The 21,645-nt window shown below is 37.5% G+C and overlaps 1 protein-coding gene across 3 annotated transcripts in view; it reads right to left on the bottom strand.

Annotated features, from left to right (window-relative positions):
• Positions 1-372: 372 nt before the first annotated feature.
• Positions 373-21,645, bottom strand: part of MSH2 (mutS homolog 2) — a 57,601-nt gene continuing 36,328 nt past the window's right edge. For 2 of the 3 annotated variants that reach the window (XM_067292970.1, XM_067292973.1), the window contains exons 9-16: positions 17,627-17,750; positions 16,410-16,560; positions 13,055-13,152; positions 11,401-11,646; positions 9,659-9,863; positions 8,995-9,242; positions 4,791-4,963; positions 373-1,804 (exon numbers count right to left, since the gene is read on the bottom strand). In XM_067292970.1, the coding sequence (XP_067149071.1) occupies positions 1,634-1,804; positions 4,791-4,963; positions 8,995-9,242; positions 9,659-9,863; positions 11,401-11,646; positions 13,055-13,152; positions 16,410-16,560; positions 17,627-17,750 (1,416 nt within the window). In that variant the 3' untranslated portion in view covers positions 373-1,633. The remainder of the gene's footprint in view (positions 1,805-4,790; positions 4,964-8,994; positions 9,243-9,658; positions 9,864-11,400; positions 11,647-13,054; positions 13,153-16,409; positions 16,561-17,626; positions 17,751-21,645) is intronic. The other variant, XM_067292972.1, reaches the window with a different exon arrangement.

Below are 21,645 nucleotides of genomic sequence, written 5' to 3'. Positions count from 1 at the left end.
CCTAGGTTATTCCCTGATGGCCATGATTAGACAGGATGCCAGGCTAGAAGCTCCTTTGATCTGACCAAGGATAGTTCAGTTTACATACACAGAGGTTGTAGGTGATTGGAACGGCAGGTACTTACAAGAACTGCTTGTTTCTAGCATCAGTTAAAGCAGCTTGAGCTAATACAAAATGTGTGTTGATATGAATGTCTGCAGTAATTTTAAATTGATTCTCATTCTCTATTTATCTATCATTCTGTATTTTGAAATAGCTTGTGCTTTAAGCAGTTGAATTTGCCAAAACAGCTACATCTTATACAATTATAATGGATTTTTCCATTCAAACACTTTCCAGACACAGCTACCAAATACATATGACTACTTCACTGTTTGTAAATGCAAGTCTTTATTTTTGCTTTTAAAAGTAGATTGCATTCTAAAGACCAAAAAAGTGTTATGGCAGAATCCAAACTAATCTCACATCAAACCAACCTTTATTTTCTTCCATTGAGAAGAATGTTTCTTTTCCAAGTTCTAGTCTAATTACAAGTAAAGATTATCCAATAACAAGTTGAGCAAGACAACTCTTTTACAACTATTGCTGGAATGTTTACATACAAACTATTGCAACAGACTAATCCCTGCTGCAGAGCTATAGCACAGCTTTAACAGCAAGAACTTGTCCCCAGCTCACACCCGCTGATGCAATCTCTGCTTCAGGACACAGCAACAGCTGACATCTTGCACATGACATCTTCAGCATAATTTTGTTCCTATATTCTCAGCGTGATAAATACTTTTCCCACTAATCTTTTAACACTGCCAGTTTTAAATACAGGTAGAGCATTCTAGAGCTACAGTTTAAAGTGCTAAATTTCAGAATATAAACATATATGCTCTGAAGAATATAAACCTATATGTTCTGTATGCTTCCAAAAGCACAACAAGAGAAGTGTATTAGGGAAAAAAGGGGGGGGGGGGAGGAAATAACAGGGTGTCAATATAACAGAGTTACCACCACTCAGACCTGAAGAGCAGGCCTCTAGTATATTTGGGTCAAACATTACCTGTCCAAACATTAAAACAAAAAACAATAATTCTGTCCCCCTGCCCAAGCTCCACACATGTACACACACAAAAATGTTATGACTAATCCCTGAGCTCACATGCTTTTTCCTCATGGAGCACTATATAGCCCTATTAAAACTTCATTGATTTAATGGGTGTAATTGCATCACATAAAAAAGAATCATGGTATAAGGCTGCTGCTTTTCAAGCCTGTGATAGCTGTATGCCATCTGAACTGTTACACTTTCTAGCACACTTTCTGGTAAAACGTGTTTTGTTTATACAGTTAACAATTCTCTCAAAAACGAAAAAGAATTTTATTGAACACTTCTAAAAGGGCACAAATGATCACAACTAAAGTAGGAATCTGGCATAGAATGTGCCATAGAACCATAGAAGTTTGTTTGTTTGTTTTTTGTTTTGTTTTTGTTTTTTTTACACAAAATAATTACAATCCAAGAAAAAAAACGCCTACCTAAATCAGTACAAAATATCATAAAGTATAAAAACTACATGACAAGAAAATGATAGTTCTTGTAACATAAAACACTTCAAGAGCTGCATCCTGTTCTCACATCTTTCACGATGTAACTTTTGTTCGGGAAATTATTTCATTCACAAAACCGTTGTTCTTTGCCAACACTTCGGTCCTCAGCTGCTTCAGCTTGGCTTTGATGTCTTCTTCTGACATATCTGTCAGGGGCAATGCTTTCACTTGACAAAGAAAATCCTGAATTATTTTTTCACCTTCCTGAAATAGAGGGAAGGGAACAGAGGAGAAAAAAAAAAAAACACACACACAGAAAGGATGTTTAGCTTGTAAGAAGGATTTTCCCAAAGTCTGCAAAAGAAAGAATTATTCTGCACCTGAAACTTTTTGCAGGCAAAAGACCACTACTTCTGCCCTTGCTATCACGTTCTCGCCACCAGAACAATCCAGTTTACTGGCATCGTAAGTTCTTTCCCCTTTGGATCCATAAGCAAAAAACATTTGTTGATCAGCAGAAATAGTTGTTAGTGGAATATTTAACACTGAGAGTTCCTACGCATATTCCACATTTAATTCCTGTGTATAGCCACATTAGGTGAACGTTGCTGGCAATAATAGCACCAGAGTGGCTCTGTTACCCAAACTAGTTACTTTTTGAATGAACTGTAAATCAAAACCAGTGTTTCAATAGGCAAAAGGAAAGAACAAACTGTTACCAAGCAACTGGAGACTGCCCGTCACCAAGGAGAACAGATGATAATTAAGCTTTACACATATGCTTTTACACAAACAGGCAAGGGGGAGCTTCTAAACAATCTGAATTCAACAGTAAGAACAAACATTTCAATGATGAGTGTCCAGAATCTCCGTATTAGAAACAATTTGCCAAGAATACAGAATTCTGTCCAGTCCATTTTGCATTCTAGGACTCCAATACAAAGCCTGCTTAGTTTTACCGTTTTTAGCATTTAGGGCTAACGCAGTGTGCTTTCAGTGCAGAAGTCTCCAAGGGACTTGGAAATATAATAGCACGTTTGTCTCCCTAAAGGTGATGTTAATGAATATAAACAAATTGCCTGGGCAAGACATCTAAAGCTATGCCATTGTATTGCCTGCAGAGTTTATGAAATATTATTTATTTCTGAAATACTGAAGAAAGAAACATCATGCTGCATTTGTCAGAAGTGTTTGCCACTTCAATTTAATTTATACCAAACTAAGAGATGATGTCTCTCATATGCCTGGATCCAACTGATGGGGAAAATGCCATGACACCTAGCAAAGCTGGCAAAGGAATGTAAAGCAACTGCAGTAGCTGGAGAAAAAAAGACATACAACAGAGGGCAAATAAACTCTTAAGTTAAAACAATACTACCTTCCTCTCTCATAACTTTAGATCATCACCATTACTGAGACACTACCATTTTTGATAGGCCACAACAAATGCAGATTGAACATGATTAAAGCAGAAAACAGACACCCTTGCTGGTGGTGTACATGAACGCACTGGGGGAGCGTTTCACTAGGTCACGGTGGGGAGCTGTGCGTATGTCCCTCTGACTGGTGCCTGCAGACTTCAGGGCTGCTTATAGGTCCCTGTGTCCCTCCCTTCCTCAACTCTGGGACAAAGCTACAGCAACAGTATTTTCATCAAAACACATTTAAGAAGTGGTGTGAATTTAGACCACTACTACCAATAACTGATGTCTTCTGCAGTTTTGCATACTACTTATTCACAGCTTTCAGAGCAAAACTCCCCCAAATGCTTGCTTTCCCTCCTCCTGGTACCAAAGGGAAGGGAAAATCAGAGATCTGTTCATCCACAACATGCATCAGATCTACCTACTGAGCCAAGAATGAACACAGTGGACCTCTACAACTGAAAATGAAATAACAACCTCTGCCTAGAGCAAAGCTTTCTTAAACATAGAAACTGCTTTGGATATGGACTAACACATTTCGAGGCTGCCACATACTGGAGCATTACCAAAGTTGCAACTGATCTACAGGAAAAGATTAATGAGTTACAAAGCTGAGAAGTTTCAGGCTGACTGCTAGGACACAGAACTAAGATCTGTAAACAGATTTATGGGCATGCATAAAGGTAAGGAGGACCTTACTATTGGCAAAAATCAATGCAAGCCTAAAGAGAGCAGGTGGATTTCCTAGGAGGCTGCAGTGGATGTCACTGTGAGGATTCTTGATCGAGGAAGATGACGACGACACAGGCTGTTCTGAGAAAGCTTCCCACTGGCTATTGCTTTCCCTCACACTACCTACTAATGAAGCTTCTTTTAAGAGAAAATGAAGAGAGGAGGAAAGAAAGTTCACTCAAAATTTCAAAAAAAAAATCTCATGTGGTTTTATGTGAGTGTGCAGTCTGCAATACAGACGCATTCAGATCTATGCTGATGTGTGGATTTCCTCAATTTCTGGCTGGAGCCTGTGCAAAGCCAAGAGCTTTTTCCTCCACAGTTGAATAGAGAGAACCAAGCTCAAATTCTCACATGCTGTGTGTTAAACAGGGATAACTGACATCTGCAAATCAGACATTCCTGAGTCCAAATTGCCAGGCCCTTCAATACAATCAGCTGGTGAGACATCTTAGTACTGGAGGGACAGGGAAGCGTGCAAAGGAGAAAGCTGTGCACTCAGCTTTTTTCTGATGTTAACAGATCTGAACAGATGCATATTGAGCTTCAAGAAATTAGTGTTAATGAGCCCTCAAAACAGGGACCAAGAACAGATACAGCCTACCTGCAGAGCCCAGAATAACCTAAACAACAATTAACACAAAAACTACAAACTTAAAAAGTCCCATGAAATATAGTACACACACTAAATAGCCAACAAAAGAGAAGAACACAAAATTCTGGCTTTGGTTCATGGCATATAGAAAAACCTAAGGGACAGCTGGAGACATGGTCCCTTATATGCCTTCAGTTCTTACCAAACTAACTGCTGAATACTATTCCTTAAGAAAAAAAAATAGATTTAACTCTCATGAACGTTTAAGTTTTTAGATGAAATTCTTCCTTATGTCAACTTGAAACGAGTCCAAACCAAAACCCACTATAGCCTTGAATGTGCCTTCAGCTCCTCATGAGCTTCATAACTAAACCGTTTCATTAGGGGAAAATGAGGTTACAGTTTTTATCCTCAAGCTTTAGGGGAATCTGAATCCTAAAAACATTTTGCTTGGGCTATTCCAGTTAAACAAACAAAAAAAACTTTTTGGTTAGCAAACCTCTCTTTCTCTGTAAGGTTTCTTGGCTGGTGGTTCTCCTTCAGATTCCTTGGATTTGCCAATGTTTTGAAACTCCTCCAGCTCCAATGCCTTCTCTCTTGCACTCTCTATTACGTGTTTTGGAAAAGCTGCCAACTCTGCTACATGTATTCCAAAACTCTGGTCACAAACACCTGGGGGGCGGAGAAAGAAAAACAATCTGTAAAGAATTCAAGACACAGTAAGAATACACAAAGATTATATGAACAAACCTGCAATAATTCTCCATTCTGAAGAACTGAGTGCGTAATATGGTTGGGTTCTCCTGATATTTTATGATTTTACCTTTCAGACTACATGTGATAACACAGACTAAAGAATGTGCTCTTTTTAATTAAGCTCTCTTGGAACAGTAATTGTAGAGCTCCAAAAGCACTTCACGAAGAAATGGAAAACTCTTCAGGCAAATGAGAATGAATGAAATTGAATTTATTAAAGTACTTCAGTACCGTCTGTAGAATATAGTCACTCGCAAATTTATATCTATATATATACACACACACACACATATATATACACACAGTCCTCTGAATTTACATCAGTACCACACAGCTCCCTAGTCTCCAGTTTTAATTATGTCAAAACCTTTCAACTTTAACTTTGTATTTACTTCAATTAATATACTGTTTATAACATTTCGTTAAGAAAGAAAGTTCTCACAATTGCTCAAAATATGTCAATTATACAGCTACATAAAATCATTTTCACTTCCATATCAGAAGCCCTCTGATACAGTATGTCAACTCCATTCCTTTATACTGCTATCTCTCTGAAAGGCCACCCTCAAATATTACTACACCCTCTTAATTCTGGTCTCCAGCAAGAATGGAAATTGGTTGAATTATACATTTAGAATGATACTTAACTAATCATCTTTTAAATACTGAATAACCATAATATAGGCAAAGGAAACAATTTAGCATTAGATATTTTTCTATTTTATTAACATTGTAATCTCTCTGGTTTCTTAAAGGAAATTATTTTTTAAACAGAAATTAGTTTTCTTGATTTTATGTTAAAACAAAGTTAACTCAGGTCTCTGTTGAGAGAATCTTGAAAAGAGGCCTGGAAAAGAAATATTCTGCCCCCACCCTCTTCCACTGATTTTGTCACACTCAAAGCATGAAGAAAGGAATGAGAATACTGTATGAAAGTTGTCATACTATGTGACTTCTGCAACAGGCAAGTTCTCAAAAACACAGAATTTAGAGGTTTATTCTGAATACATTGGTAGCTAAATAGAAAGTTCTTCACACTCATGCAGTTAAGATTTAGTTATACATTTCAAATGGTATGAAATCTTTTTTTTTGTTTCAAAACAGCTGTATTTGAACCACCTCTATTTATATCCTTGCTTTAATAATATATATATCTTCAAAAAGGAAAGATGCACAACACTAAATCCAAAAACTTATATAAAAGACAACCAATTTGAGATCAGGTATTTTAAGGAGAAGCTTTCATAATATTGTATTTCACCTGACAGAGATTTAAGTCAATAGAAACAAACTATGGTGTCTCTATACTCAATAGGACTTCCAAGAAAATGGGTCAGATGAAAAGACATTGTATGTACAAAGAAAAGATGCATATGACTAAAAATAAAGAATAATATGAAGCCTGGCTTTCTAGAGTTTTCAGCAAGGACCAGAATGGGCAGATTGATACAGTTAAAAAAAAAGGAAGGAACTGAAAAGAGAATTCACACAACTATTCGGGAAGTTGGGAAGCATTATTATTAATCTTAAAAGTTGGTATTATAAAAGATCCAGGCATTAGAAGGGAGAAAGTTTAGATTTACTGTACACTATTTTTTTTTTTAATCTAAGTACTCAAAATAAGGCACCTAAATAAGGATAATAATAAAGGCTTGTTTGGAGATACTGACCACCTCCAGGTTCTTACTGCATTGAAAATACTCACAGTTTAAATATATGCTTGTGGCAGTTTGTGGCTATACTCTTCAGTTCCATGCACACCAAGTGCCTGTTTTAAGCCCCGACTTGAGCCAGACACTCAGAGGGCTTTGAGCCCTTTTCCCCCTTGGTGGAAGGGGCTCAACATGCAATGGAGAAGCTGGGAGCTGCAAACTGCAAGAGCCACAGGCACTGCCTCTCTACTGGAGCAGGCTGGTTACCAGGGCCGCTGACCTGGAGCTCAGAAACAGAGCCTGGATGCTGCCCAGCAAAAGCGCTGGAACAGAAAGGAGAACAGAAGTCATTTTTAAGGAAAAAAATAACTTGTCTTACTCTCAAAGACAGACAAGGACACTACACTGAGAGAACTAAGACTGAGGTGGCTGAAGGTTCCCCGATCAATTCCAAGGCGATTCGAAGTAAAGCCAGCAGAGAGCAGTACATCTGGTCACGCTTTGATTCCCTGTGTTCAGAGCAGTCTCCTAGCTTCACAGAAAAGGATACCAGAAAGATAACCGCAAGACTATAGTCATGGGTGAATATAAAATTAGAAGCAGTTCTAACAGTAGTCAAAGGGCAAGAAACGAAGTCACTTCATGGATTCAAATCCAGAAGAAATGAAGGAGTAAGAAACAGTCAATTAGCAATGTCACAGGAAGAAAATAGCATGGTGCCATTTGAATGAGGCTTAGAACAGCACACAATAAAACACATTTAACAATTATCTAGAAAAGGTTAATAGTAAGGTGATAGCCTGTGAAGATTATAAAAAATTATCCTTAAAAGCACAACAGAAATATGTAATAATTGGACAGCGCATTAGACAAATTTCTGAGTCATACATGTCAGAAGAAAGAAAAGTCCTAAACCAGCTAAAGAAATCAAGAAATATTGGAGAGAGTTCCAAGACAACACATACTGAATATGCAGCAATCATGAAACGCAGAGTTGTTATGATGAACTAGGCAAAGGCAGGCAAATATTTGGTATTGTGTCAAAATGACAGAACAGCTTTTTATCAAGGAATACATTTTGGCAGTTGCACCTATAAGAGTAAATCTTAAATTAACAGGATATAAGCATCAGTTTTCAGGATTTAAGATACAAGACAAGGACCAGCTCCTTAGCCTTAATAAGAATGGATGATACTAAATAATTATCTTAGAAAAGATTTATAGCCTGACTCCTCAAATAGTTATTACTTATTCGAGACAAAATTATTCCACAAGATAAATTGTTGCTCTCATCCAGTATAGCCACAATGTTCTACAACAACTATGTTCCTATCTGAATGTCATCTAATCCACTCCTTCATTGTGGAACTGAGGAAAAAATAAGAGGAGTTTTAAGTGGAAATACAGTGTAATAGTACTCTGCACACATTTTAAATCAAAATCAGACTACAGGCAGGAGACCTGATTGAAATGCTCTTACAGCAACATCATAATCACTGTAGAGTTTACAGCTAAATTAGAATCCTGTACATTACCAAACCTTTCAAGCCACAGTTATGCAGCCCCACTTCATCTGGCATAAATATAGGCTTCTGCTGAAAGGAGCAAGAACAAATGATTGGGGATAGAGGGAAGCAGGAAGAACCACCTACTAGAGTTTGAAATTTATGCTGGTTTAAAAATTGTGTAATTCTATACCAAAAGGAATCACTGGATCCACAAAAGGATTCCAATAAAATACATCTTCATTTTCTGACACTCACAAAATAGCAGGCTACTTGTTGTTTTATTATGATGCCATTTCCTAAAAACTAAACTTATGATTTTTTTCTAGCTCAAACAATCAAGTAAGTAGGTAACATCTTCAGTGATCAAGCCTCCTTACAGTGAAATATCCATTAATTATTAAAAACTGTCAGTACATATAATTTGCACTCATTTCTTTTAAAAGAACAGTTTAAATAAGGGGATAAATCTTTTCTCTATGATTTACCAAAAATAGGCTTCTTCCAGAACAAGAACTAAAGCAAAAACACAGCAGCAGGTAAAGACAGCTGATAGAAGAAAACAGGAAATAATGACATTTGGAATATTCCCGCTCTAAAAAAAGAAAGAAAGTATCCTGCCATACAAATTCTCTATCCATAGAGAAGAGCATGTCCATTGCATTCAGATAAAAATTAAGCTGCAAAACTGCATATGAAATATATTTCATCTTCTTTTCCCTTAAGATTTCCTCCTACCTGTCTCAGGGTGCAATAAAATTTTCCCTGTTCGCAATTTACCAAGTCTTACCTTCCTTGACACGGTAAAGCATCGTCAGTGTGTCATCACTGGTCAGAGCAGTAACATGTAGATTATTAACTGTGGGCACTTGGTCAGCAAGTGCTGTCAGTTCATGGAAATGTGTAGCAAACATACAGAAAGCACAAATTTTGGTAGCAATGTATTCTGAAATAGCCCATGCTAAGCCAAAGCCATCATAGGTAGATGTTCCTCTTCCCAGCTCATCAATGATTATCAGGGAGTTTTCAGATGCAGTCCTAAAAACAGAAAAGCATTTTATAAAGTTTGAGAACAGCATGAACTCTGGATATTCAAGTAATGCAAGTTATGTTGTAGACACATGGCATAAGAGAGATACCAGGCACACACTTGCTGTTTACGTAACAACCTATGAATAAAGCGCATACAAAGCATCAAAGATTATTCCAAGTTAGAGCTTCTTTGGCCCATTTAGGCTTTGACCTCCTGGTAACAGCTCTATATGATCACTGAAATAAACAGAAAGCTACTTCAAGAACTTATGAACCTGCTAAAAAGGACTTGAGATCCTCCATTTTGAGTCATAACCTCTACTCAGCTCTACGTAAGCGAAAAATCTTATGTTGCATCATATTTAGAACATGTCCTTTCCCATCAACCCACATCAATGAAATCAAATAAACACAGGGCTTACCTAAGGATTGAAGCAGTTTCTAACATTTCAGCCATGAAAGTAGACACGCCTTTCAGCTGACTGTCGCCAGCTCCTACCCGAGCCAGGATACAATCCACAATGGTTATTTCTGCAGAGTCGCATGGTACAAAACACCCAATTTGGGCCATAAGAACTATCACCCCGGTCTGTCGGATGTATGTTGACTTCCCCCCCATGTTCGGGCCTAAAGAAGAAAATTTTCAAAGGAATTCAAAACACCATCTTTTAATATTAGAAGCCCCTTTTAAAGGGGAACAGGTTCTAAATTAAAACACCATTTAAACTTCTCATTCTTTTGCCAGGAAAGGGTAGCAAACTCGTTTAACAGGTGCAGCAAGTAGCTCTGCTACTACAACGGCTTGCTTGTACATATTACTGAATGCTTTTTCAAAAGAAAGGGGGTATGAGGAGCTTCATTAAGTTTTGTGACTTCTCAAAAGCGTAAGCAGGCATCTAAAAGACATGTTCATACCTAAAACTAATAAGCTTTCATTTAAAAGTCATCGGTATCACTGTTTAAGAATGATAATAACTTGCTTTCATCTCAACAACTACAATTTGTTTGTAAAAATTAAATATCTTAGTTACAGACAGGGTAAACTAGCTGGTGATTTAAATTACAATCTAAAGGGATTCTGAATCAGCAAAAACACAAAGATATTAAGTAAGTAATTTCAACTGAAGTACAAACAAAATAAAAAGTATTTTCCTAAAAGCTGTTCATTAAAACTAATTTTAGGCTTTTGCTAACCAAAAAAAGAAAAACAATTTGTTGTATTATGTGTCTTACCATGCATTTATTCAGATTCTTAGTTTTTGTTTTTGATTATTTTAGAAGTGGTTCATTAATCATTCTCTAATTTAAGATCTTTCCTACTCAGAATGTGTGTCAAGGACATCTGGATGGAAATTAAAATTCAATTAAACATATAAACACTGAAAATATTTTCCTGTGTAGTAAAATTACCTTAATTGCACCAGAGAATAGGGGAAAAAAGGGTACATTCATTAAAACGTGTTTTGCATTTAAAATTCGCTTTAAAGCTAAACAACAAAAAAAAAAGATTAACTCTAATGAACTGACAGTTTAAAATCTTACCTACAAAAGGTGCCTACATGGCTACGACACAATTGATGCCTAGTGGAATTTTCCAAAGCACCTAAGTAGGTTCAGATTCTGTAACTCCTGAGGCTGCCTGGCTCACTGAGTGACATTCAGTAAGGCAAAAAATACATATATTAAGGAAGGACTAATTTCTTGTTCCTAGTATCCTAACAAGTAGCTTTTCTCTTCTTCCCAAATTACTATTTTTAAATTAGTGATCACCTTCTCCAAACAGTGTACTATAACTACAGTCATAACAACTAATTCCAGGACTAGTAATTTGATAGGTGGGAAATAGGGGCATTTGTGCATAAGCATATACAACATCCAATATCAAAGGAAACATTTGACAGGAACGTTGTAGCTTTTTTTTTTTAAATGCAATAAATAACAATAGTTTACAAATGTCTTCCCTTTTTTTTCCCAGGACTAAATCTTATCCCACAGACAGACACATGAATAACTTGCTAGCTGCTTGCTCTTTGTTGATTAGAGAAATTGTTTTGACCGAGTTTTTATTTTATTTTATTTTTAAAAGAAAAGGACATCATTATTGGAAATACTTAAGACATTTAGAACCTAAACAACAAGTGAAAAAGGTAACACAACCATTTACCAGTAATAATGTGGAACATCTGCTTGCCCTTCTCAAACATAATGTCATTGGGGATGAAGGCTACATCATCTTGCACTTCGATGCAAGGATGCCTGGAACCTTTCAGCACAATTCTTCCTCGTCCCTTTTCCAGAATGACAGGACGGACATACGGCACTGGTGCTCCGTTTGACACATGAGCAAAACTGACAATTGCATCTAATTGAGCTATCACATCATTCATTGTCTGTATCGGCTCTGCATAACCTGTTTTTGTTTAAGAGAAATACATATTCAACACAGTTAAAGAGTTTTTGTTCTTGCTGAAGAGATAAATTAAAGCTTACACTCAACCCACAAAATTAACTAATTCATCTGCCTTAAAACTCAGTTTTGTTCAAGTCAGCAGTCGTCATCTGTGAGCATCTGTAAGATGTAACTCCAAACTTTCCATGCTTTGACTACAAAAGAGGTTCCACCTCAGACTAGGAAAAAGGAAAAGGCGAGGCCATGTTGATTGTTTCACATTAACACTAGACATAGATAAAGTGCTTATTTTAGTATGAGAAAGCAAATACTTAGAACTGCAAGATGGCTGGAAATCCTATAAATTTCCTTCCCCATAATACAATGCATTTTGATGTGCATGAAACCAAAGGCAACTGAGACAGCACTGCGCAACTATTTAAGTTTGTGTGAATGATGTTATGGAGAGATTGGTAAGATACAGTGCCTGTGAAATCATGCAACAAGACCAGATGGCCCAGGATGTTCAGTACTTTTTTTTTTTTTTTTTTTTTTTAACATGAAAGGGACAAGGAACAGGAGTCTATAGAGGCAAAGCATCTAACTGCTGCAAGTGGGATGCATGTGTCAAGAAGTGACTAGTGATCTGCAGAAAGTCCTCACTGTAGAAAGTATGCCTGCTGTTCTGACATCACCTCTTGAATTGGTTAGGTATAGCTCAGCAAAATGATTAAGCCACTTTCATTTAAGAATTACACACATGATTCAGTCTCTTTTCCATTACATTGCCTCCGGGGGTGAGGGAGAAAAATGTTTTTTAAATACATGTATACACTTTTAAGTCTATGAATGCACACCACAGAAGCTTTTAGCAGCAGCAGCAGCCTTATTTTTAACCATAGCAGGTACTTATAGATGACATACTGTAGCTAATCTTGCTATGTAATAACCAGTTAGCTTTCCACATAAATATACAAACCTTAGTATGTCACACACAAAAAATACCACCTGAAAATTACCAAGATAGGAAAATGAAAGATCCAGTCAGCTACTGATTTTGCAGCATACTTAGCATCAAGCAAATTCCTTACCATGTCAGCAGTTCATAAAGCTCATTAAGATTTCCACTGTAATTTAATACATTCAAATATATTAATTCTTCAGATTAAAAAGTGTTTTTGTATCTTTAATACGTTTGTCTTTAGCTTAATAGCATCACTGCGTACTTGTAGCAACACGAGGACAAGGTCTGACCATAGAAGACAGCAACACATTTCAAGCTTTCAACAACTGTTTAAATGCCATCAATCACTTTTACACTAATTCTCTGGGGAAGGTTATGGTCCTTCTCTATAGAAGGAACTAGAAAAAAACTGCAAGTCCTCCTAGCATTCCAGACTGCAATATAGAGCAATACTGCCATACTCACCTGAAGCAATGTTAATGATTTCCTTAACAATTGCATCCTGAGCCTCTTCATACTCTTCTCTGTTCTTTATATATTCTTCATTGACGGAGCTCAGTTTGCTGTGAACAAAACCGCAATATTTAGAAGCTGTGATGTTCTCTCAGTCTTCACTGCTACAATGTATAACTTTTGGCCTCCTCACCCATGAGTCAGATCCAGTCATCTGCAACAGTTTTAATAGGAGGGTTCAACCCAATAACCACGAGGCAGCTAATCTAAGAGTCATCCAAGCCAGGATATCAGGCAAGATTAACCCCAAGGTGAATATCACCCACAAGTGCCAAACCAGCAATCCTAGCATCTCTGAATAGAACCAGTCGTAAAATATTACGGTATATTTATTTGTTATGGACATGCTATATGATGCTCTCAACTAAAGCACTTCTCACAATCTTGCAACAAAATGCGGCACATGATAGAGCTGGCAGAGGAAAACTTGCCACTGAGCAACTGAGTAATTAGTCCAGAATCCCATAACAGATTCTCATCAGAGCTGAAGGCTCTTTCATTCAGTAAAAAGCCTCAGTGAACTACTATCACTAAGAATAGGTTCTAATCTTCAAAAAAAGGTAAGCTGAAATCAAGAGGATATTTAAACGAGTATTTAATCTTCTCAAGCTACTCACCTCCCCTTTGAGGGCAGAAGCAGTAGGACTGACTATGAAACATACACAAATAGCGCACCCACACTACAGAAGTCAGCCTTGCGCTTTTATTACTGTCTACAGAATCAACTATATCAACTAAAAACTAAGAGAACTCTGTCTTGTTAGTGATCCATGGGCTTTTTCCTTAGGAAAGTAACAGATGATACTTACATTAGAGGTTCTAAGCACCCTCTCAGTTGTGGAAAAGCCTACCTTCATCATTAGTTAGATTCGTAACATATTTAGAAGAAAACAGAGTTGTTTTAAATTTCAGGGATGTTTTGAAAAAAAAATCCTCTAAATAAATGTTAAAATAAAAGGCAATTAAGGGGTTTTTTTTGTTCATTTAAGTAAATTTGTGTGAAATACTCCAACATACTGGTTTTCTTAAAATATACAAATGTTTGCTCTCCTTTCCAATGCAAAGAATTTATTACTTTCAAAAGTGAGTGGTTAACAGGATTACAGTCACTAATAATAATAGCACTAGCTTGAAATCAGCTTTGCCCTGTATGTAGTGCTCCTCATACAAGTACATCAATCAAGACCTCTCTCAATAAACTCATTTCTCCAATGCTAACTCCAGCAGGAGCTGTTATATCTGAAGTGACAGTAGCACTGTTTCTTTGCCTGAAACAGAGTTTATGATGTATTAAATCCTGCTATTCTCTCTTGTACATTACATGCAGCACACTTCAGCACACATGTGTACATTACATGCAGCACACTTAAAGACTAGTTTTCTTCTGGACCTGCTACTCACAAACAAGGAGGAACTTGTCAGGGGTTTGAAGGTTGGTGGCAACCTTAGCTATAGTGACCATGAGATGGAAAGAGTTTAAAAACCTGAGGGAAGTGAGGAACACAAGCAGCAGAGGATTTCACGACAGCAGAGGATTTTCACTTGATTTCACAACAGCGGATTTCAGCTTGTTCAGCTGGACTGCAGGGCTAGAAAGAGTAGCGGTTCACCACACGAAATCCAGTTGGTTGCTGGTTACTAGTAGCATTTCTTGGGGTATATACTGGGGCCAATACTATTCACACTTTCATTAACAACTTGGGTGATGGGACAGAATACACTCTGAAATGCACAGTGAGCTTGTGAACAAAATCACATTCAGGGAAGCAGTCAATACGCTGGAGGGCAGGGCTGTCATTCAGCAGGATCTCAATAGTCTGGAAAAACAGGCTGACAGAAATTTCAACGAAGTCAAATGCAGAGCTGGCAGGCAACAGCACAGGCTGTTGTCCAAATGGCAGTTTCTCAGAAAAGGAGTTGGGGGTCCTGGTGGACAAGAAGCTAAACACAAGCCATCAGCGAGTCCCTTGCAGCCAATTGCATACTGGCTGTATTAGCAAAAGTGTAGCCAGCAGGACGAGGGAAGTGATCCTTCCCCACTGCTTAGCACTTGTGAGACCACATCTGCAGTACTGTGTCCAGTTTCAGGCTCCCCAGTTTAAGAGGCATTGAAGCTGCAGCAAGTCCAGCAGACAGCCACCACAATGATTTGGGGCTGGACCACAAAGAATACAAGGACAAGCTGAGAGAGCTGGGTTTATTCACCCTGGAGAAGAAAGGCTAAATGAGGATCCAAACGCTGCCTTAGACTACTTAATTAAAGGGAGTTATGGAGAAGACTTAGTCAGATTCCTCCTGGAGGTGCACAGCAAAAGAAGGAGATGCAGAAGACACAAGCTATCACAAAGGAAATTCTGATTAGATCTGCCAGAAGAAAGTTTTCATTCGTTGTGAAATCTTCATCCTTAGAGCGTGGGCAGCTGGACAAAGCCTTGAACTACTTCATCTAACTTTGAAGATGGATCTAATTTCTAGGATGGTTCTGATTTGAGTGAGGGGTTGGATCAGTTGACCTTGAGAGGTTCCTTTCAACCTAAGTTATGCCATGATTCTATGGTGTTTCTGCAAAGGCAACTTCTTACTTTCTTGTTTGCTTTTTGTAAAAAAATGAAGTATAGAAAGCAAGACATCTGATGATTGAGGCAGTCCATGCTCCTTCCAAAAAAAACAAAAAAAAAACCCAAAACAAAAAAACCCTACAAGAACTCAAAAGGCAGCAAAAAGTGTAGTTTTTTTGCATGGATGACCTGTGACAGAATTGTTCTCTGGACAAGGAGGCACTGAAACAACATCACGGCAATTAGCCTTCAGACTGAAATTTTTTAATAGCCTAAACTATACAGACAGAACAGAAGTCCAATGCATAGGACCAACATTAGTTAGAGCATAGTTTGGAACAGAAAAGGTAACTGCCAACAAAACAGCTGCACATCATATTTGGTGATAAGCATAAATAGCTTTCTTCCTATTGCAGCTTGTGAGACTGTCTGTATAAACAGTCACAGTGAATGCAATTAGGCAGCTAAAACAGAGAAATTAGCCAAAGTCAAAAGAACAAGAATAGCTGAACAGTTGGCAAAATAAATGGGGAATGAATACGTGTGCTTTTAACAGACACAACTGCATGACTGCTCCTCCCTCATGCCAGTCTTGCTCAACATTTCAAAACATGAGTTAATTAAAAAGGCGGTGAAAATTCAGCCACTGAAGACATAGGAAAAATAGCCTATTGGGATATTTACAAAGAAAGGAACAATTGTTTCTCTCACAACAGGCTTGAAAAGCTGATATCAATATCCTTTCATACCTGTTAGTAAACTTCACACCGTTCTTCTGTGTATCAATTATTCTGTATTTTGAATTGTTCCGGAGAACTTTTTCTTCCTTGCAAGTAATTCGAAAATGATGTCCAAATTGTGAGTTTGACTCTAGTTTGATACTTTTGCCAGCTTCCAAACCTTTTAATTGAAAAAACAGAGAAGGAAAAAGAAAGAAGAAAACCATCATCCAAGAGCCTGTAGTCTGTGCTATGTCTGCTCAATAATCCCCCGTTTGTATGCAGTATATCTTAGATATGCTATTCAATATCCTTGCTTTGGGTCTGCACACATATGAGAAATACCCAGACCTAACAGAAGTTTAGTGGTTCATTCTTTACTCTTAATTTGAAATACCCTCAAATTGTGTATTCAAATCAAGTACACCCTCGACATATTACTACATGTCCCCCAGAAACAAGAATCATGTTCAGAGCACATTACAAGAATATTCTATATTGATGCAATAAGCACAGCACATGTAGCCTTGTAATCCTTTTACCAGCACATACTTCTGCACGTGAGATTTCTCATTCCATCCCTATGCAATCTTGTCTTTCCTTCTTTTTCATCCAGGTATCTTGTTTAAACTAAAAAAAACAAGACTGAAAAATATGCAAGCCCTTAAAGGTGTAACCTAAAATAACTATGGTGTTGCCAGTCTTCCTTGCTGTATTTGCATAAAAAATGTAAAAAGTTTAATTTTAATTAAAGTTGCTCTTTGAATGCCCAATTCATTATACAACTGCACACTGATTATACTATGTAAAATCCTTTAAAGGTCTCATTTTGCTTCCAAGAATTACACATTACATTTTGCAAAGAACTTCACACAGAAAACTGGCATGGCCTGAATGGACATGACAAAAATGTTTCGGTGTACATCCTTAAAAGATGTAAAATAAAATTGGATTCAACCAAGAGTTAGATGAGTTACAATTCTAGAAAAGAAATTCCACAGTATCTTTGCAAATGTGCACGATAACCTATGAAATAGTCTGTAATGCCATCCTTAAAAAAAGGCCAAGTTGGAACCCAAAGGTCACTCAGTTTTCAATAGGCTGTACTAACTGGGACAATTAAAGTCACCCAAAAACTAGTTATAAAATAAAACAAACAGCCCTTAACTCCTCTGTAGCAGTTTTCGTTAGTTGATCTCAAAGCATTTTACAAAGAAGGTAAGAATCAGTGGTAGTTCATACCCTACCTAGTTCTTTGGCTGCGCTCTTTAAAAAGGACTGCATGTTTTCTTCCAGTTCATTCATCTTCTCTCTTAATTCTGTCAAGTTAGGATCAAAAGAAGCCTTGACAAGAAATTCATGATTCTCCACCTGCGGGGAGGGAAGAAAAACCCAAACATAATAAATAAAGAATTCCCTCCCTGATCATACACAGTGAAATGAATTTATTTTAACCCTTTAGTTCAATCTGTTTATATATATATATATATATATATATATGTATGTATGCATGTATGTATATATGTCTGTGTGTATATATATATATAAAAATAATTTTGCAATGCATTGATATTTGTGATAATTGTATCCTTGGCTGACTGGAGTCTGATTCACTTACAAAACAAAGAAGGCTCAAACCCTTTTTCCTCAGAGAACATACTTTATACAAGCAAAATGTACCAATTTAACCGACTCATTTACTTTGAAATGGCTGCAGTTGTCTGCACATTTTTTTTCATTTGCATAAAAGTAACAGCAGTAGTAAACGGGCAGGAAAAAAACCAAAGTGGGTGGAAATGACATTGTTACATATTTCCACAAAATCTGTATGCCAGCCTAGATTTAGGCAGATAATCAGGACAGATTGTAAGAGGAAAGAGCATTTCAAAACAAGAAGTCTTTAAAACGGAAGCATCTGAGAACAACGTTTCCTGCCCAAAACACATTCAACAGGTTATGGAAGGAGCCTGTATTTTATCACCAAAAATCCTATCCAATTTCAACCCAGTTCTTCTGAGCTGAAAAGCACACATATTTCCCTACAAACTAAACATTTTCAGAGGTGCAGATGAACTAAGTTGTACCTCATCTTTTCCCCTCTCTCTTCCCCATGCTTCCACTCTAGCTATGCATTCCCAATGACATTACAAGCCCCTGTAAAGGTCTTAAGTTTAATTTGCAAGCAGACATTTGTAATCACTAAACAGAAAAGAAACTTGATTTTTAATATACATACTTTTACAGTCAATAAAATATTAGTATTGTTGTCTGTGACATGGAAACTAAACACTGGCTTTCATATTGCTAACATTTCCCCCACTTAAGTTAAAAAACAAACCAAAACAATACTTTCATGAAGCTTCCTCTGGCTGAAAATGATCTGCAAAACTGTACTTACAGCAGCTGCTGCAACTACTTTGCTAAGCACACCTGAGCAAGATACTGGTTTACATACAGTTTTACTTTTACCCACAAGTATATGTTAGCAAGAGAAGAAAAGGGGGGGGGGAAGGGGAGAGGGTTTCACGGTTCTTTTATTCTTTCCCCTTACAAAACAAGTATCACACTAGAAAGCACTGAGCAAGAGGTGCTATAACTGCAGGAACCACAATTGCAGGCATCTCTTTCTTATTTACAATAAAAGCTTCAAGTCTGGAATGCACCAAGGCAACTTTAAAAGCATTAGAGTGAAAACTACCAGGTTTTGCAGCAACTTGGAACAAAGATCTGAGGACACAATCTGGAAATGAAAGCCTCAGGACTACTTAAGCACTTTGAATTTGGAATGGGGGCTAAGTAAACTACCATATGAAGAAACTGCATAATATACTGTATATTCAAAGGATTGCTAGTCTCTTCTGGGAATGACTTTCCCCAGACGAGTAATTAGATCTTCCACAGAAGTTGCATGCGCGTGAATTAGATCTTCCACAGAAGTTGCATGCGTAATGGAGACCTGAACCTTTGGTGCCTATTTCCTTTGTGCGAATACCAGCACTGCAAAGTGTTACACTTAGCCTGATATTTTGGTTACATTTTTGTTGTGTGCAAACACGCTGCAGTGGCGTGGTTCTCCAGGTGCCTAACCAGAGATACAAGCTTCAAAGAATAATGAATCATGAGGGGTTTTTTTTGTTGGGTTTTTTTTTTTTTTTTTTTTTTTTTTTAAAGAGGGCCATCTTAAAATTTGGAGGCATTAAGAAAGGGGTTTTACAAATTTATTCCCTGCAGAAGTGTCCTTGTTGATAGGTCTCCTCCTCCCATCCCTTAATAAAGGGTACTCTTGCAAAAAGAACAGCAAGAAGAATGAACACTTATGACACAACATATGGCAGAAGTGACCATTTCTGGTTTTGTAAGGCAGATCCTGGTTCTGAAACAGAAACTAGAAAGGTTTGACTGCAGTGGCCGTGCACTCCAACCACTATAATGATTGGCTTCATGAGACAGCTAAGGTTGACAGCAGAGTGAAAAGTAGTTTTGTTACATGGCTTCAAAGAGTTTTCCGAAACCTAGAACAAGCTGCAAAAATCCCATGATCTTCGAACAAGGAGGTTACATTCCTAAACATCCACAGAATGCCAGGTCTCAGCACAGCACTTGATCTGGCTGCAAATTCCACTCTTCACTCAAGCTACCCCGACCTCAAACACTGTGTCAGACAGGCTGACCAGAACAGAAGCTGCACCCTGCACCTCCACCCTTCAGACCTCCCCTGCGCAGAGAAATTTTATTTCACTGTAAGCAAAGATCCATGGGTGGCTAGAGCTTATAATGCTCAAAAAACCTATGACACTGCCTCACCTACTGCTCAGGCCAGCAGTCATTGGGATGGAGCTTACAACAAGCATGTGAAAAATATCTCCATTACAGTTACAGTTCCAACAGATCTGTGACAACAACTGAACTCAGATGGCTGAGGCTGCTAGTGTGTGAGAAAATTCCTAAACTGCTCTAAAGCTTCTGGTCTGGAGTATTAAAATAGTATTATTCCAGTTTCTGTTTACCTTCATAGTCTGGACTAAGAACTGTGGCAGTTCAGGAGCCCATCCACAGCACACCAGACACTCCAGTCCCAAGCTAAATGCCTGGTGGCATTTCCAGGTGTAGCTATCAAGACCTTAGGATGTCTAGCAGGCTACATCCCGTTACCTTAGCCTGAAAATCTGAATCTAGAAGCGTGTAAGAACCAGAATTTAAGTTAGCTTCTAACATATTGTATTACCTACCCCAACTATTATAGGGCAGATCCTTTATCATTAAGGTCTTGTTAGATAATCATTAGCAGGTGTTCAAATAGAACTACTTCATCTGATCACATCCTCCAAGAGAAATCCAAATGTGATTAACAGAAAATATTTTAAAATTAATTTAAAAGTTCAGCTGAACTGCTAGAAAAGTAATATGATTATAGCTTAATAAATATATTAAAAATAGTGCTACTAAGTAATAACAACATCAGGCACCCACATTTATATTATACTTAAATTCTTTTCAAGCTGTCCTCCACCTATAGCAGTACCCCAGCTATAATTAGGAATTTTGCTTAAAGCAAAGCTTTGCTTTTCTCTTCCACAACCCTCAGTTGTGGAAGTGTCCAGGTGGATGTGGCCAACAATCTGACACAACAAGTGTTAACAAGGACGTGGAATGGCAAGTACTTGATTTCTTGGTGCTTTACACCTAATAGATCTACCATAAGTTATCTTCCATTAAGACTATACCTCTCCAGAAAAATGGAAGAAAATGAAAAAGAACTAGACTAACTTCCCTCTGATCTCCCCCAAAAAAGGAATAAAAATATCAATCACCAATGTAACATTTCACCAATATACTGACAGATGAAATGCACTGAAGTCTAAATTACAGCTCAGTACTCTTCTAAATCCAAACGTTAAATCTGCTTCAGAGAGTAAGGAAAGCAATAGACACAGGTACCTGAGATTGTTCCGAATACTCTATTACCATCTTCACTCTCTATATAACACAACACTGGCAACAATTATTCATATACAAGGGGTTATACTGAAAGCAAATCTCATTAATTCAATATGGATAAGAGGAAGCTAGACATCCTCTTTTGTTCTAATAAAAATCCACTGCATTTTTTTTTTTTTTTAAGATTATCAAGTTTTTCTTCTGAGTTGCTCTCAAATGAATGCTCAGAAGTATAAAATACTTAATGTGGGAAGTACCAGACTATCATCCCAGCATTGGCAACACTTTGATAACCGTGTATGTTTACTTGCATGAAGTAAGACCCAAG

Source organism: Apteryx mantelli, chromosome 3, assembly GCF_036417845.1.
Source record: "Apteryx mantelli isolate bAptMan1 chromosome 3, bAptMan1.hap1, whole genome shotgun sequence".
NCBI classification, from domain to species: Eukaryota; Metazoa; Chordata; class Aves; order Apterygiformes; family Apterygidae; genus Apteryx; species Apteryx mantelli.
This window is presented reverse-complemented; position numbering and strand designations above follow the sequence as displayed.